Source organism: Stenella coeruleoalba (genome assembly GCF_951394435.1).
Source record: "Stenella coeruleoalba genome assembly, chromosome: 2".
Classification (NCBI taxonomy): Eukaryota; Metazoa; Chordata; class Mammalia; order Artiodactyla; family Delphinidae; genus Stenella; species Stenella coeruleoalba.
This window is the reverse complement of record NC_137147.1, coordinates 139,837,008-139,854,971: the sequence shown is the minus strand read 5'-3', so window position 1 is coordinate 139,854,971 and position 17,964 is coordinate 139,837,008. Positions and strand designations below refer to the sequence as shown.

At 38.6% G+C, this 17,964-nt stretch overlaps 1 protein-coding gene across 3 annotated transcripts in view; it reads left to right on the top strand.

Moving 5' to 3' along the window:
* The window catches only part of MAP2K5 (mitogen-activated protein kinase kinase 5), a 262,237-nt gene that overhangs the window by 106,581 nt on the left and 137,692 nt on the right, over positions 1 to 17,964 (top strand). For all 3 annotated transcript variants that reach the window (XM_079913743.1, XM_079913742.1, XM_079913744.1), the window contains exon 13: positions 3,666 to 3,714. In XM_079913743.1, the coding sequence (XP_079769869.1) occupies positions 3,666 to 3,714 (49 nt within the window). The remainder of the gene's footprint in view (positions 1 to 3,665; positions 3,715 to 17,964) is intronic.

Here is a 17,964-nt window from a genome sequence, read left to right as displayed (position 1 = left end):
TCAGGGAGACCAAGGAAGCACATGGGTTCTTTTGCCAAGTCAGAAGGAACAGAATCAGGAGAGAGGAGGGAAATAGGTGTATATTGAGTACTTCTTTATGAAAATCATTGATAAATGTTTTATGTACAAATATTATGTCATTTACCCTTCACAGTAACTCTATAGATGATTGTACATATTTTATACAAGTGCAAGATGAGATGTAGAAAAGTTAAACAGCTTGCCTAGAGATATCATGTAGCTAGGCAGTAATAATTAGAACCCAGGGCAGTTTGACTCCAGGCCCCATGCTCTTTCAATCTGGTTTCCTAAGAAAATGAGAAAAAAGAAGAGGAAGAAATGAAAGGGAGAATGAGGTTTAAAAGTAAAAAAGAGAAGTATGAATGAGGGAATACTGGCGTAACACATACAACTGCTTCAGATTCTTTTCATGTCTTAGAACCACATCTAGGCATCTCTTCCTCCCCCAAGTAACTTTATTTTCCAGGTTCTAATAGTCTGGCATGCTATACAGGTCCACAGATCCAACATTCATTACAGGATAGACCCCTGTCAGCCTTTATGATATGTTGTTCAAATTTTCTCTTGATGGATGTATGGCAAGAGAATATTTTCCCAGAAAAAGAAATCCATATAAACTGGTTGATTTCAGCCTTACACCTTGCTCAGTGATTTTTATTACTTTCCACTGGAATCTGGTCTCCTATAAAGAGGAATGCCTTTCTCCCTTTCCCTGCCATCTAACACATTTTATTTTTCCTCTCATTTCTGAAGCAGTGACACTGTGTACTGTATTTTGAGTGCTAATGTTGATTGAAGTTGTCCCTGAAAGGCTGTGCACTTGACATGTCAAGAAGTGAGTGACTGACAGCAGATATAAGTACTTTTAGTGTCAAGGCTTTGTCAAGTCGTTGTGAAACCTAGTTTACTGAATACCAATAATACCCTCTAGATTTTCAAGGGACAGATTTCTAGCTCCCCATGCATTTATTCTTCTTCTAAAGGAAAATGTAGTCTACTTTGATAAAGTTGGAAGAATAATATTTTCTTTTTGAATGTCCAACAAAACTTGTAAATTTAGCAAGTATCATAAAATCAGTATTTGTTTTACTTTTTCTCTGCCTGATAATCTGAATATGGTGGATTGCCTTCCCCTGTGTGTTTTCTGATTATTCATTTTCTGTGGGACTAATTTTCAGTGGTGAGTTATCTTTAATGGGAGAGCTTTAAAATATGCAACTTATAAGTTGAGAACTTTAACCCTATTTCCAGAGCCCAGAGGGTGATTACTTCCAGCTAAATAAGATGATGTTGTCCTACTACTCAAAGAAAAAATTGTTTTTATTATTGATGTTATTTTTATAAGCATTTAAGGGAATATTTTTGTCCTGTTTCTTCCTTCTGTGTTATTCCTATTTTCATATTTTCTTTTTTTACTATCTTACTGTTCAGAGTACATGTGTTTTATTGTAATGCCACTTAGTCTGAATTCTGGAAGAAATCATTTGCTATAGATATGTATTCCGTTCTCTTAAAATAGAAAAATATATCACAGAATTGATTATAATGCGTTAGCAAATTTTTCAGGACTACATTCCACTCAGTGAGAACAATTAAAATATGTTAACTTCTGCTCAGCATTAGTTGGTATAGATTTTATCTTCTTCTAGACCTTCAGTATTTGGAAATCGGGTTTTTCCCTTGGCATTTCTATTTTTATTATTGCCCTTGGTCTTTTTTGATCAACTAAAATCCTTGCATATTTAGCTCCAACCCTCTTTTCATCTTTCTCAAGGTATGTAAATTACTCGGTTACTTCTCATAATGGTAGTTTTTCTTTTTCTTATATTCCTGACTCACCTAAAAATTTCTATAATGATGGGTAGTTTAAAATTCTTACAGTAAATTTTTTTTTTTTCCCTGTGGTACGCGGACCTCTCACTGTTGTGGCCTCTCCCGTTGCGGAGCACAGGCTCCAGACATGCGGGCCCAGCGGCCATGGCCCACGGGCCCAGCCGCTCCGCGGCACGTGGGATCCTCCCGGACCGGGTCACGAACCCGTGTCTCCTGCATCGGCAGGCGGACTCTCAACCACTGCGCCACCAGGGAAGCCCCCCAGTAAATTTTTAATAATAGTGGTGTGTTCATTGTATCTGATACCTAATTATGAATAGTCAACCTTGAAATTGGTAAGTTCACACTCGTGTGCATTACAGGGTCAGTGGGTGTGAATAAAGACATATGCATCTCCTTTTACAGCTATTTCTATATAAAGATTTTTAAAGCTTTTGATGATTAACTTTCCCACACAGAAGGTAGCACTTATAACCCACGTACTTAGGGTCTTGGAAACATCTTCTCTTCAGTACCTTATTCGACTAATTACTCTTAACTCAGTCTGTTAAATTAAAAAAATCTAAACTCTAACTCAGATGTTTGTATTTTCTCATTTTATTTCTTTTACTTGCCCGTTCAGTATTGTCTACATGATTCCACACATACTTGCATCAGTCAGACTGGCTTGTGAGGATCATCCTCTTGATATACTTTGTTGTTTCCTACCCTAAAATCATTTAAAATATTTGGGGGGAAACTTTTTATTTTGAAATTATTTTAACCTTCCAGAAAACTGGTGAGAGTAATACTAAGAATTCCCAAAGATGCTTCACCCAGATTTCCCAATTGTTAACAATTAACCACATTTGATTAAATATATATGTACAGATTTTTTTCCTGAAGCATTTGAGAATTATTTGCAAATATCATGACCCTTTACTCCTAATTACTCCAGGTGTGTATTTCCTAAGAACAAGGACATTCTCTTACATCATCACTGTATATGGATCAAAATTAGAAAATTAGCATTGATACATCATTATTATCTAATCAACAGTCCTTATTCAGATTTTGCCAGTTGTCCAATAATACTCTTTATAGACCAAAAGAAAAAAATTTTCTAGTCCAGCATCCAGTCTTGGATTATACGTTGCATTTAGTTGTCATGTCTGTTTAGTCTCTGTTAATCTAGAACAGTGTCTCAGTGTTTGTCTTCCTCGATAGTTTTGAAGAATGCACTGCCCCAACACTCTGATCGTATATTTTTACCTTGGCTTGAATGCTTTTTTCACTTTTCTTCACATCAGTTGAATCTGTTACTCAGGGCCTGGCACTTTGGTAAAGCCTTCCTGACGGTCAGGGGAAGCAGCCTTTAGTCCACCCATTGCCCTCATTAGTTAAGTTTTTTAAAAATGTCTCTCCTTGGTCATAAATGTCATGACTTAAAAAATTTTTCTTTTCATGTACAGAAGTGTAGAAAATAAGTGAAAATCTTTGTTCCTTTTTCCTGTCCCTCTCCTTTCTGCCCACACCACCACTGAGAACTTCGTCAGTGGACTTCCAGGTCATATTATGTGCACACATATCCATTTCTTTCATTCATCGTACCTTATCTTCAGAACACTGTGAGCTCATTAAAGGAAGGAACCTGTAGCTTATACATTCGGTGTCCCCACAGCGCCTGACACAGAAACGGGAGGTGTTCAATAAATGTGTGTTGGTTAACAGGCTTCGGAAGGAAGAAATTACGGCTGATACGATTATGTGTTTAAATGTGGAAAGTTCCTTATAAAAACCATCATTGTCCTGTTTTCTCTTTCTCAATTTAGGTCGTTAAAGGCCTTACTTATTTGTGGAGTTTAAAGATTTTACATAGAGGTATGTACTGGCTTACAAGCTCTGACTTAATTTGGGGTAAGGTGGGGAGCTCTCCCTATACCTTGATTTTTAAAGTGAATAAATGATCTAATATTTAAGCCAGGCGATATATTTGGTAGTCAGTAAGATGGCTGCTTTATAAATGTTACTTAAAAAATTTTTTCTTCCTTAACTACTCTGATTTAGATTATAAACTTGGTATTGTATTTTTGTGAATAATGTTTACCAAACATGTGTAAAACGGTGTTTTTCATAGTATTTGGAAATGACAGGATCTTATTTTTCTTAACTCTAGTTAATTGCAAAACCTTCATTTTCTATATAATTGTATCCCTTCCTTTTATTAACATTTCAAATATCCTCATGCATTGTTGCTTAAGAGATTGCTTTACATACCTTGAAAGTGAAACTTTAAATAAGGGATTGGTAAGTGCATCAGCAATTAGTCTCCTAGTCTATTAACAGAACACATGAGAAGAATAATCAGATAACTGTTGAATGTTGCAAAAGGAACCTCCCTTTGCATTTTTTAATATTCCCCAAATGTCTGAATTCATTTGGAAGTTGGCCTAATGTTACTAACTACTGTTTAATTTTACACCTCTGCTCAGCCTAGCTTTATGCACATTTGGAGAATGCAACAACATACACAGATGTGATGAAAGGAAAGTTTTGTGGGTTTTTTTTAAGGTATAAAGTATGAGAGAGAGAAAACAACTGATGTCTTCAATTGTAGTATCACATCTGTCACTAAGGGTTATTTTTTGTTGTGGTGGTTTTAATATCCTAGTGATTCCAAATTTGTGCTTAAATCTTCCTTCCTCTTTTGAAAAGGGTATGTAGATTTTGACAAGCAAAACTTTCAATTCAGTTCTTGAAGGTTTTTATGCTGATTAAATGGAATCATACACCAAGTTTTTCTTTAAAGCCAGTCCACTCTATTTCTAGAGTATATAGTTGGTACACATGTAGATGTAGGGAGAGTGAACTGAGTGTGTATTATTCTTCCTGGGAATAAATAAGCATGTGAATACATCTGGTGGGTGAGAAAAAATGGAGCATTTTCTCCTCCAGGATTAAGAGAGAATGGTTGTTAACGTAATATGACTTATATTGCTTCCCTGTACTCCCACCTCCCCAGACTCACCAACCCATAAGGTGGTTATAGCCATTTTAATAGGAATTATCACAGTGGTCAATTCTTGTCATTTTATTGATTTTTATGGACATCTGCTATCCATTTGACAAAGGAAATCAAGGAAGTCATCAATGCTCAGTAGCAAAGCCTTCATTAAAAGGACCTTGCCATGGAAATTCAAATGTTATTTTTTTTAATTTATTTATTTTTGGCTGTGTGGGGTCTTTGTTGCTGTGTATGGGCTTTCTCTAGTTGCGGTGCGTGGGCTTCTCACTGTGGTGGCATCTCTTGTTGCGGAGTATGGGCTCTACGCGCGTGAGCTCCAGTAGTTGTGGCACCTGGGCTCAGTAGTTGTGGCTCGTGGGCTCTAGAGCGCAGACTCAGTAGTTGCAACACACGGGCTTAGTTGCTCCACAGCATGTGGGATCTTCCTGGACCAGGGCTCGAACCCATGTCCCCTGCATTGGCAGGCGGATTCTTAACCACTGGACCACCAGGGAAGTCCTGCAAATATTATTATTAAAGAGATCCTTAGGCTCATCCTGTACTCTGGGCACACAGCATAATTCTGGTTTATAAGAAATTCTCACTAGCCATAACTTTCTGTGAGGACTCTTAGTAGCACTAAGAACTATAATAGATAGGAAAATACTATTCAGTTATTCTGCAGTCATCTTTGTTTTTCTTCTTTAAAATCATTGGTTTTAGTTTTACTCTTCATCTGGAGGAATAATTGAATTTTTCATTCAAAATGGCACCTTGATGGACATGTTTCAAATGGATTTATGTCTGGATCTAAAAATAAAGTCTAAAGTGTTCGTCAGAGTCCTGTACAACCACCCTATAATCACTGTGGGCAAGTGTGGTTGACCAGAGCCTCTTAGAGGTAGGTAGGTCCTTCTCCCCAGCTGTGGTTGCAGTTTGGGCTAAGAAGGGTTCTTTGATCAGTGACGTATGAGGGCCTTAGTGGTTTGACTGATTTTGGATATAGAGGTTTCAAAAAGGAATCCTAAGCCTGTACTTCTCTTTTTAGTCTGTGCTGGCCAGTCCAGTTCCCACAGAGAGTAACCACTATAAAATGCCACTGGTTATGGAATGAAAATATCTGTGAGAGCCTGAGTGGGGATAGTGGTAGTGGGCCAGCTAACCCTCTCAAGGGATTTCAGTTTTTTAAATTTATTTATTTAGTTAAAGTATTGATTTACAATGTTGTATTAGTTTCAGGTATACAGTGTTGTGTTAGGTACAGCAAAGTGATTCATTTATACATATATATAGATTATTTTCCCTTATAGGTTATTACAAAATATTGAGTATAGTTCCCTATGCTATACAGTAGGTCCTTGTTGGTTATCTGTTTTGTATATAATAGTGCGTATATGTTCAGTTTTAAATAAATACCAGTAAGTGAATGTGCATCTGCATCTGTCTAGATGGAAAGACTAATGAATTACAGTGCAGATGAACAGTTATTCCCCAGTAATTATGGGTACTCAGCTATAGAAACAGTTATTCCCCAGTAATTATGGGTACTCAGCTATAGGTATACTCTGGTAGTATACCTCATTAAACATATATGTTTAGCTTTTGAGTTTCCTTGTTATTTGTGGAAACTTGTACCTTCCAGATTTAAAAGTACATGTTTTTATTGAAGAGTAGAAGAAGCCAGGTGTCCCTGAAGAATTTTGTAAAGCTTTGTCATGAGAAATTTACTCTAGATTGAGTAGTTGTTAACTTAATATTTTAGATGTTTTATCTATATTTAATAACTTGGATTTCATAAAATAAGATTAAAGATGCCTTTTTATTTACCAAAAAGCTATTTAATTTTGTCCTTGATTTAAAAATTGTAGCTTTTTAGATCAGTTCAATTAAAGATCAGAGCTTTTAAGTTCAGCTAAGGCAATTAAATAGGTAATATACTTGTTTATAGACTTTTGATATGTAAGCTTATTGCTGTACCTTCTTAAAAGCACATATCCTCATTTTTGCTTTCTTGAATGATGATGGGAGTTCTAGCTGAATATGTGTCATGTTGTCAAATCAAAGACAGTGGTCCTTCTGCAGGAGGGGGAGCCCGGTACAGGCGCTGTGAGAAGACAGAGTGAAAAGATGGTGAAAGAGAAGCATTAATGAGTGATCTAAGCCTCCTTCTCCTTTGTCTCGGTCTAAGTACCTGTGTTCTCCTCTGTCGTTTTCTTCCCTACCAAATGCTGCCGCTAAAGACCAGGGTCTTGTACTTATGAACACAAATTTTAAAATATTAAGAAATGGATATATATTCAGTTATCTAATGAGAAAAGAGGATAAACTGTTTCTCACATTTAAATGGCTTCCTTGAAGTACAGTGGTCCTGGATTTGTAGCTGTAAATATATATGTGTGTGTGTGTGTGTATATATGTACATATATGTGTGTATATATAGGTATATATATGTGTATATATGTATACATGTGTATATATAGGTGTTTGTGTGTGTGTGTGTGTGTGTGTATATATATATATATATATAGTGGAATTTATAAAATATAGTTAATGATTTCCAGACGAGCTGTTGAAAATCGAGTCTTTCCTATAGTGCAAACCCCATGAGGACTGTAGAGCAGAGTGAAGTCTGAGCAACAAGCAGCAACAGACCACCCATCCATCCCATAAAGCTTGTTAGTCTGGTACAGGTTAGTTTATTTGTGTATTATGGAAACTGTAAATTTTTTTAGGAATTGAAGTGTATCAGTTGCCATTCATAGTGGATCATCAAGTGATATATTCAACCAGGTTTTACTTTTGTTTATTTTGTTCTTTTTAAGATCTGGTTGAGATGATATATGTGAAAGTGCTTTATAAGCTATCAAATATTAGTAATGCAGGTATGTTTTAATTATATAATAACTATTATTAGAATTAACCACTTTATCCTGTTAATAAGAATACCTCACTCCCAAATCAAGCCAGGGAGAGAGTTTATTATGCTTTGTATTACTAGGTGAAAAATTATGAAAATCTTTTCTTCAGGAGAAACATGTGGTATCACATGAGGAAATAATTATTAAAACTGTTTGAGGGCTTCCTTGGTGGCGCAGTGGTTGAGAGTCCGCCTGCCGATGCAGGGGACACACGTTCGTGCCCCGGTCCGGGAAGATCCCACATGCCGCGGAGCGGCTGGGCCCACGAGCCATGGCCGCTGAGCCTGCGCGTCCGGAGCCTGTGCTCTGCAATGGGGGAGGCCGTGACAGTGAGAGGCCCGTGTACCGCAAAAAAAAAAAAAAAAAAAAAGAAAAAAGAAAAAAGAAAAAAAAAAACCTGTTTGAAACTTCCACCAAGATTAACTACTGTGGAAAAATTGTCTTTATTAAAAAGCATTCGTGTGAGCCCTGTGAGCATAGCATGTACTGACTGAGTAAAAACAAAGAAAATGAACAGTGAGAAAGTCTGTTAGGCCAGATCTGACATTACAGCAAACATTGCAGCTTAACTTCAAAACATACATCGCCACTAATGAGGTGAGAGCCCTGCATATTAATAAACCTACAGCTCCAGTCACAGCCATCATTACCCACATCAAACATAAATACAAGATTAACACCTATGCCATTTCTTTGGAAGATGTGAGAATGCCCTGGCATTAACTGCTCTCTCTTTCCCTGAGGATAATAAATAGAAATGGAAGGGTAATGAGAATAGAACTTAGATTAAGAAAATAAAATTGGCAGTCAGGCTGGGGCAGTCTTACACAGATGGAGAAGTTTATAGAAAGAAAAAAACCTAGATAGTTGGTGTCCCAGGATATTTTTGTATATATGAACCTGGTTGATTTCATCAATTTTCTCTTAACAGGAGAGCTTTTTTATATTTTATATTATATATATATGTATTAAAAAATGTTTTTGTATTATTCTGAAGGCAAATGCTGCCCAATTTGTGATTGGAGAAAGTAAGTCTTGTGGTTTCAATAGACATGTTAGAAATTTCATTTTCTACCCCTGGCTCTACTTTTTATAAATCTGTCCTCATACATATTTTCCAGTTGGTGCCAAAGCCAGTGTTTTTAATTTGTTCATGGAGCAACTATTTATTTTTATCCCTGCTGTGTTCCAGGCAGTTGTCTATGTAGTTGGAATACATCGATTTGTATAAAACAAAAGACTCTGACATCATGGAACTTATACTCTAGCTGGGGTGGGGCAGGGTTGGGAAAGTAATGTCGCTAAGTAATGAATATAATAAAAAACAATACAGAGTGTGTTAGAGGGTAGTTATTAATAGGGAGAAAAGAAAAAGTAGATCAATCTTAGGGGAGGGAAAGGGCAGGTTGCAGAGTTCATCAGGTAGGCCTCATAGAGAAGATGAGATTGACGCAAAGGCTTGAAGGAAGAGAGTTGCTAGACAGGAAGGTATGTGGGGGAACAGAGCAGAAGATGCTGGTGGGATGTGCGTGGTGTGTTCATGGAACAGCAGGGAGGCCAGTGTGTCACGCTGAGGATGGGGGTGAGGGTATTATCAGCTGTTAGGCAGTGTTACAGTAACCAGGTGAGTTATAGAAGCTCAGGTCAGGGAGACAGTCGTGAAGATGGGGAGAAGTGGTCAGATTCTGAATATATTTTAAATGTAGAGTTAGAATTTCCTGATGGATTGCTTGTGGATTTTTAGAGGAAGAGAGGAGTCAAGTTTGCTTCAACTTTCAGCGGTAGTTTGGTGTGATAAAAAATGTTTCCTGCTACATATTTTTTTCTGCTAAAACAGAGACCTTCACTAAAATTAAAGAAAAAACTGATCATATCAAGTGCTGACAAAGAATACAGAGCAACTGAACTCTCATACATTGCTAGTGGGAATATGAAATGGTCCAGCCACTTTGGAAAGCAGTTTGGTACTGTCCTACAAAATGATTTGGCAATCGCACTCCACATGGCTTTATTCATAGTAGCCCCAAGCTGGAAACAACTCCATTGTCTTTCAACTGGTGAATGAGTAAACAAACTGTGGTACATCCAAACATAGAATACTACTCAGCAATAATAGGGAACAAACTACTGATTCATGCAGTGACATAGATGCACCGTAAGTTCCTTATGCTAAGTGAAAGAAGCCAGACTCAAAGGGCTACCTATTGTGTCACTCCACATATATGACGTTCTGGAAAAGGCAAAGCAATAAGGATGGAAAATACATCCGTGGTTGCCCAAGGGTAGAGGAAGGGTTGACTATAAAGCTGTGAGGGAATTTTGGGAGATGTTGCGAATTCTATATCTTGAATTTGGTGGTGGTTATCAGACTGTACACATTTGTTAGAACACTTAGACTTATACACCTAGATAGGGTGAATTTTACTGTAAATTATACCTCAGTAAATCAGACTTTTAAAAAAAAGAAGAAGGAAGAGAAAGAAGGCATTCTTTTAATTCTTAGCAGTGCAGTGGAAGCTCTACTTTATTATTATTATTTTATTTTTCTTTTTTTGGTTGTGTTGGGTCTTCATTGTGACATGCGGGATCTTTGCAGTGCACAGACTCTTCGTTGCAGCACACCGGCTTCTCTCTAGTTGTGGCATGCAGGTTTTCTTTCTCTAGTTGTGGCATGCGGCCTCCAGAACACGTGGGCTCTGTAGTTTGCAGGATGCAGGCTCTCTAGTTGAGGCACGCGGGCTCAGTAGTTGTGGCGTGCAGGCTTAGTTGCCCTGTGGCATGTGGGATCTTAGTTCCCCAACCAGGGATCGAACCCATGTCCCCTCCATTGGAAGGTGAATTCTTTACCACTGGACCACTAGGGAAGTCCCATGGAAGCTCTGCTTTAGAAAGACGTTTCCCCTGCCCAAACAGACAGACCATTCTTTCAAGGGGTCTGGTTGATTCTGTCATTATCATCATATCTCGTGGCTCCTGAGAAATCCTACCTAGGTTTGGTCTAGCAACTCACTAGCTTGAAAAAAAAAAAAAAAGAATCCTTCATGAGTTAAAGGATATCTGCAATGTCAGAAAGACAGAGAGAGAGAGGGAGAAAGAAAGAGAGGGAGGGATGGGAGGAGGAAGGGAGAGAAAGAGAGAAACTTAAAAGTTGCTGTTATCCTTGGCTAGCAATTTGGAGCATCTGGAAATTGCACAGATTTTTCTTTTCTTAGTTAACCTGTTTTTTCCTCAGATATTATTTAAGAACTGTAGATGTGCCACACTGACTTGGTCTAACTTGGACAATTTTTAAAAAGCTCCATTTCTAAGAAGCTCCATTTCTAAAAGCTCCATTTCTAAAAGCTCCATTTCTAAGAAGGAATAAAGAAGGAATAAAGTTCCTAAGAAGGAATAAAGAAGGAATAAAGTAAATTCCCAATCCAGTCCCTCTGACTGCCTCATTGTGTGACCCTGGAAAGGCAGGTGACTCTTGCTCTCCGGGCCTCAGTTTCCTCATATATAAAATGAAGGGATGGCTAGATGATCACTCAACTTCCTTCAAGCAGCAGGATTCTGGATTCTTTGATTCGTGACTGAAGGAAGTATGACATATTACCAAGGTACAAAGTAAGTCAGGTATATAGGAGAAGAAAGAAAACGAATGAGAATCCCTGTGAGTAGATTTTGCTATGAAAATCGTAGTAATAGTAATAATAATGAATATTTATTAGGCACTTACTCTGTACCAGACCCTGTTCTAAGTGCTTAACATGTATAAACTATTTTGTGTTCCTTCAAAATGGGCAACTCTGGGAAATATGAAATATTTTAGAACTAAAGAGGCTAAAATGCAAGCAAATATTAATAATTGAGAATCAAAGCAATGTGGCTTAGCTAAGAATAATGTTGCTTTCTAAACCAAACTGATATAATCAATACAAAAGACATCTTTAAGGGGAAAGGGTTTTTAAACTATAAAGTATACTGAAAATAAAATATTATCATTAACAAAGAGTTATAAAAAGGACATGCAGAGGGGGCTTCCCTGGTGGCGCAGTGGTTGAGAGTCCGCCTGCCGATGCAGGGGACACGGGTTCGTGCCCCGGTCCGGGAAGATTCCTCTCCGCAGCTGGGCCCGTGAGCCATGCCCGCTGAGCCTGCGCGTCTGGAGCCTGTGCTCCGCAGCGGGAGAGGCCACAGAAGTGAGAGGCCCGTGTACCACAAAAAAAAAAAAAACGACATGCAAAGTTACAACTTAGATGGAAAGCAAAGGTATTCTTTTTTAAAAAAATCTTTTTATTTTGAAATGATTGTAGATCCACAGGAAGTTGCCCCCAAAATGTACAGGAAGTTCACCTGCAAGGGCATCCTTTTTTTTCTTTTAACATCTTTATTGGAGTATAATTGCTTTACAATGGTGTGTTAGTTTCTGCTTTATAACAAAGTGAATCAGTTATACATATACATGTATCCCCATATCTCTTCCCTCTTGCGTCTCCCTCCCACCCACCCTCCCTATCCCACCCCTCTAGGTAGTCACAAAGCACCGAGCTGATCTCCCTGTGCTATGCGACTGCTTCCCACTAGCTATCTGTTTTATGTTTGGTAGTGTATATATGTCTGTTTGGCTCCTGTTTTTAAATTGTTTAAATATTGTCCTTTAAATGTAAATATTAATCACATGCCAGTGATGTAGTAGATTGTAACTTATGAACACTTGTGTGTTTGGAGGGAAAAAAAAGACTTAGCCCATTAACTGAGGTAAACAAACTAATTTAATGACTCTGGGTTGTTGGTTTTTCTGCAGCTCTGACTCACCACACAAATGAACATCTCTAAAAATTAAGCCTCCTTCCCCACGTTGGTCATTCATTGTCTTTCCCTCGGGTAATCACTAGGGATTTCTGTATTTGTGGTAATGATTTTCAAGACAAGAAACCCCATATAGCGTTACTTAAAAGTGTTCTTTTAGGGCTTCCCTTGTGGCGCAGTGGTTGAGAGTCCACCTGCTGATGCAGGGAACATGGGTTCGTGCCCCGGTACGGGAAGATCCCACATGCCGCGGAGCGGCTGGGCCCGTGAGCCATGGCCGCTGAGCCTGCGTGTCCGGAGCCTGTGCCCCGCAACGGGAGAGGCCACAACAGTGAGAGGCCCACATACCAAAAAAAAAAAAAATGTGTTCTTTTAAAGAATGTATGTCTAGAGTATATGAAAAACTATCAAAATTCAACAGCAAAAAAACCCAAACAATCCCAATAAAAAATGAGCAAAAGACATGAAGAGACATTCCACTGAAGAGGATATACAAATGGCAAATATTTAAGCACAGGAAAGGATTTCAGCATCATTAGCCGTTAAGGCAATGCAAATTAAAAGCACAGTGAGATATTACTACATACCTACCAGAATGGCTAAAATTTTTAAAATAGTGATAACACCAAATGCCGGCAAGGATGCAGAGAAATTAGATCAGTAATACATTGCTGATAGGAATGTAAAATGATACAGACCCCCCAGAAAACAATTTGGTCTTTCTTAAAAATCTAAACATGCAACTACCACATGACCCAGCAATTGCACTCCTGGGCATTTATCCCAGAGAAATGAAGACTTATGTTTACACAAAAAGCAGTACACAAATGTTTATAGTAGCTTTGTTCATAATAGGCAAAAACTGGAATCAACCCCAGCGTCCTTTAATGAGTGAATGGTTAAACAAGCTGTGCTACATTCATGCCATATACTACTACTCAGCAATAAAAATGAATGAACTATTGATATATATAACCTGGATGAATCTCCAGAGAATTATGCCAAGTAAAAAAAGGCAGTCACAAAAGGTTACATACTGTGTGATTCCATTTTTATAAGGTTCTTGAAATGACAGAATTACAGAAATGGAGAGTAAATTAGTGGTTTTCAGAGGCTAATGAGAGGATGCAGGGGTAGGAGGGAAGTGGTGTGGCTATAAAAGGATGTGGTGATGGACACATTCTCTGTCTTGACTGTATCCGTGTCAGTGCCCTGTTTGTGATATTGTACAACAGTTTTTCAAGATGTCACTGTTGGGAGGAAATGGGTAGAAGATATACAGGATGTCTGTTATTTTTTACAACTGCATGTGAGTCTACAATTATCTCAAAATAAAAAGCTTAATAATAAAGAATATGTGATTGTTCTATGATTGTCTGCACTTGGGTGATCTACTTCAACAGAGAGGGTTGTCCTGGACTTAGTTTTTCTTTTATCCATGTGTCTGTGGTAGGATTTTTCATAGGAGAGTCATCCCTTTTAGGACATCTCTAAAAGGGTGAGGCACCCAGGGGAATTACCGTGCAAGCCACCTCCCCCTCCCTTTCTAAAAATGAGTATCAGTGGAAGCCTTAGGGAAGAGAAGAGAAGAAGTCATGTGCCATAGAGGGAAGGAATACAAATAGTCTGAGAGGGTATTTAGTCCTCCTGTTAACCTCCCCTAAGATCCTTCTGCCTTGCTGGCGATTGGGATTTAAAGTAGATTATGTGATCATTGTGGGTTTGACTCACAGTTCTTTATGGCACCCGAATATATGCCCCTCACCTTTATGATGAGCCCCTGTCTACCCACCCAGCACAATGCACTCGGTGGTCTGATGAATGTTTGATTCACCAAGCTCTGAGCACAGCTTTGTCTCTTATGCAAGCTATGAAGTTTTAGGGTCTTATCAGAGGGAGAGGGAGAACAGCTGTATGCTGGGTCATTTCTGTTGGTAGAGGTCGGAGGCCCCAGTTAATTTATGACACTGTGTGACGGTCCATATTTGTTAGATGAATAAATTGAATCACAGTTTTCTGGGAATAATGTTTTTCTCCTGGAATTTTTTGTAGTGTGGCTTAATTGGATGACCTTTGTTCCGCTGTAGTATTAAAGTAAGATATTTATCCTCAGAGAGAATATCCTGCCAAGAATGTTTAGCAGTTAGAAGACTTCTCCATGTCTGTCCCTTTCTCCAAAGGCATGGTTTAAGGTGGTCAGCACCATGGAAATTAAATCCATTCTTTTGCTGTTGGAGGATTAAGTTCCTTCTGGATTGGGTGCAATTATTATTGTTATTAATATTATCATTCATTGAGTGCCTTTCTGTGTTTCAGATGAGGAAACTAAAGCTTAAAAAGGATAAATAACTTAGTCATAAGGAAGGTGATAACTGGTGGGTAGCCTAATGGAATAGATCTATATTTAGGGTCAGATCCAGATTTAAGTTCTGCTTCTGCTTCTTCTTAATACAACTCAGCTGTGTGACCTTGGATCAGTTCCTTAACCTCTTTGAGATTGTAGCACTTTGTCTGGCACATAATAGATATTGTTACAGTTCAAATAACTGCTTCTCAAGACAAGCAGCAAGAGGTTAAGTGAAAGAATAGTTAGAACCTTCTCCAAACTTCCCTCCTATATCTACTTTATGTGAGAAGTGGAAAAATCTAAACTAAAATGTCTGAAGATCAGCCCAGCTATTCAAGGTCAAAACTGGGATAGTAATCGAGCCCATAAATTGAGATGAGATTTATCTCATAAACATAATACAGTTTGTTAAGGCTTAAGAGTTAGGATTGTAGTTTATAGTTGTGTGACCTTGAGCAAGTAATTTCATTAACTTCAGCCTCAATTTACTCATCTATAAAAAGGGGTTAATAATAGTACCTATCTCAAGGGTTATGGTGAGAATTAAATGAGATATAATATGTATGAGGATAATGCATTTAGCCCAGTGTTTGGCGTATAGCAAGTGCCAAAGAAGTGTTATCTCTAATTTTTGTTATTTCTTTAGAACAATTTACCAGAGTTGGTCTTCTGGACATGCTACTCCAAGTCAACTCTATGATCAAAATGTATCTTATAATTTATTTATGCATTGAGTGTTGTATTCCATTGCTTTCTTTCCTTTTTCACCGAAAGACTTGTAATTGGTGGTATCTTAGACTTGTGGGAATTAAGTTGTTCAGAGCTGGGGCAGAGTATAGGTCCCTTCCGACCTCCAGGAACCTGTTCCTCCACACCCGGTATTTCCCATACATCAAACAGAGGATGTTGCTGGGTAGGAATCTAAAATCCACCACATTAGAAGGAAACCTCTTTTACTTAGTAAAAGGCAGGCAGAATTGAGAAACCTGGGCCTCTTTTGCCCCTGGTATTAACCTTGTAAATGCTGCATGTCTCCTGCAGTTGTCATACATGAAGAGGGAAAACCATGTTTGTTGCTTCCATTCAGAACTGAATCATGAGACTCCAGATAATAACTGCCATTTAGGATGGCTAATTTTGCTGCTTAATTTTATTTAAGGCTTTTGCAAGAATATTTGGATGACCTACCCTTTGTTGTGTGATGGAATGATTAGAATAACGTTTATATTGCACTGTGGTTTTCTCAAGTGTGTTCCTGTTGTGCACAGATGAATTTGTAGTGTAGAAATGTCAGCATAGTCTATGTTTTTTGTGGGTTTTTTTTTTGCGATACGCGGGCCTCTCACCGCCGTGGCCTCTCCCGTTGCGGAGCACAGGCTCCGGACGCGCAGGCTCAGCGGCCATGGCTCACGGGCGCAGCCGCTCCGCGGCATGTGGGATCTTCCCGGACCGGGGCACAAACCCGTGTCCCCTGCATCGGCAGGCGGACTGTCAACCACTGCGCCACCAGGGAAGCCCAGCATAGTCTATGTTTAATTGTACCTGCTGTTCTCATTCAGTAGAAAGCAGTCCCCAAGAAATAACTAGATAAATATATTAGTTGTTGTCTTTTCATAAGACTAACAATGTAAAAAGATGGTTGCAGCACCCTGGCATAGTGCTAGGAGAGCTTACTAGGCATGAATACCTGCTAATGTGTCTCTGGCTCCTGGTAAACTGAGACTGGCTTCCTGGCATTCAAGCAAAATAGTGTAATCGCTTTATAGAGGGGAAAAAGTTGAAGAGAAGTTTATTTCTGCTTCCATTATCATCCCACAGGAGAGCCGCATACCGTATTTTAAAACTGAACTCGTGTTTCCTTAAGGATTGCACCGTGCCTATTTCTAAAAGCATTCGATGAGGCTTACACATGAAAGCACAGAGCAAATTAAATATTTTAAATATGCTACCAAGGGGGAAGGGGGTGGGGTGGGAGGAAGTAGGAGATTGGGATTGACACATACACACTACTGATACTATGTATAAAATAGACAACTGATGGGAACATACTGTATAGCACGGGAGCTCTACTTAATGCACTGTGGTGACTTAAATGCGAGGGAAATCCAAAAGGGAGGGGATATATGTATATGTATGGCTGATTCATTTTGCTGTGCAGTAGAAGCTAACACAGCATTGTAAAGCAACTATACTCCAGTAAAAATTTTTACAAAAAGACAAAATGGAGACCAGAAGGGAGCAGAAGTGGGAGATATCACCAGCACCTGATATGAATAGATCACAGCAAAAAGGGAATCCTCAGTTCGCAAGAATTTCCTTTTCTGAAAAGAGAAAGCATAGAATGGCTCGTAGAAAGTCACGATTTTCTTTGTGACGAAACTTAAAGGAAATTGATGTGTAGAGCCCTGTATAAAACACGTTGGATAACTCCAGCTGTAGTTCTGTGAAAGAGGTTTTATTTATGTGTTTTGAGCAGCCCCCTCGGATCGCCTCCCACTCTGACCCCTGATTGTATTGGGGGTGGGTGCTGGGTAGTGGGCGGAGGAGCCTTTTGAGAAGAGCTGCAGAAAGCCCATGCTCTGTGGGCCTTTATTAGCAAGCTTCAGCTTGATGCTGTTCATGTGGGTTGTTTAATGGCTAATTGATACAGCATGTGTAAAGATACAGTTTCCTGCTTGGGGCTGTTATTGGTGGCAACATGGGTTTGTCTCAACATGATACCAATTTCCACAGTCAATTTGGTCAATTCAGTGAAGGAAAAAAAAAAGTCAGTCCAGCCTGAAAATCAGTCAAAGGAGTTACTAGAGGTTATTGAGGCAACTACGGTTGGTTGATCAAAATTTTCATGTTTGAACCATTTGTTTTCACATTTTGTATACATAGCCTTGGTCATTTTGAGAAATAATCTTAAATACACAGAAGTAACATTTCAAATTTAGTATCTTTTAAAAACTATCTATAATCACAATCAGGCTTTCTAGAACATATCATTTTTGAGAGGGAATAACCATTTTACCATTGATACGTAGTATACGATCAGAGTGTAAACAACTGATGTCTCATATTTTGTT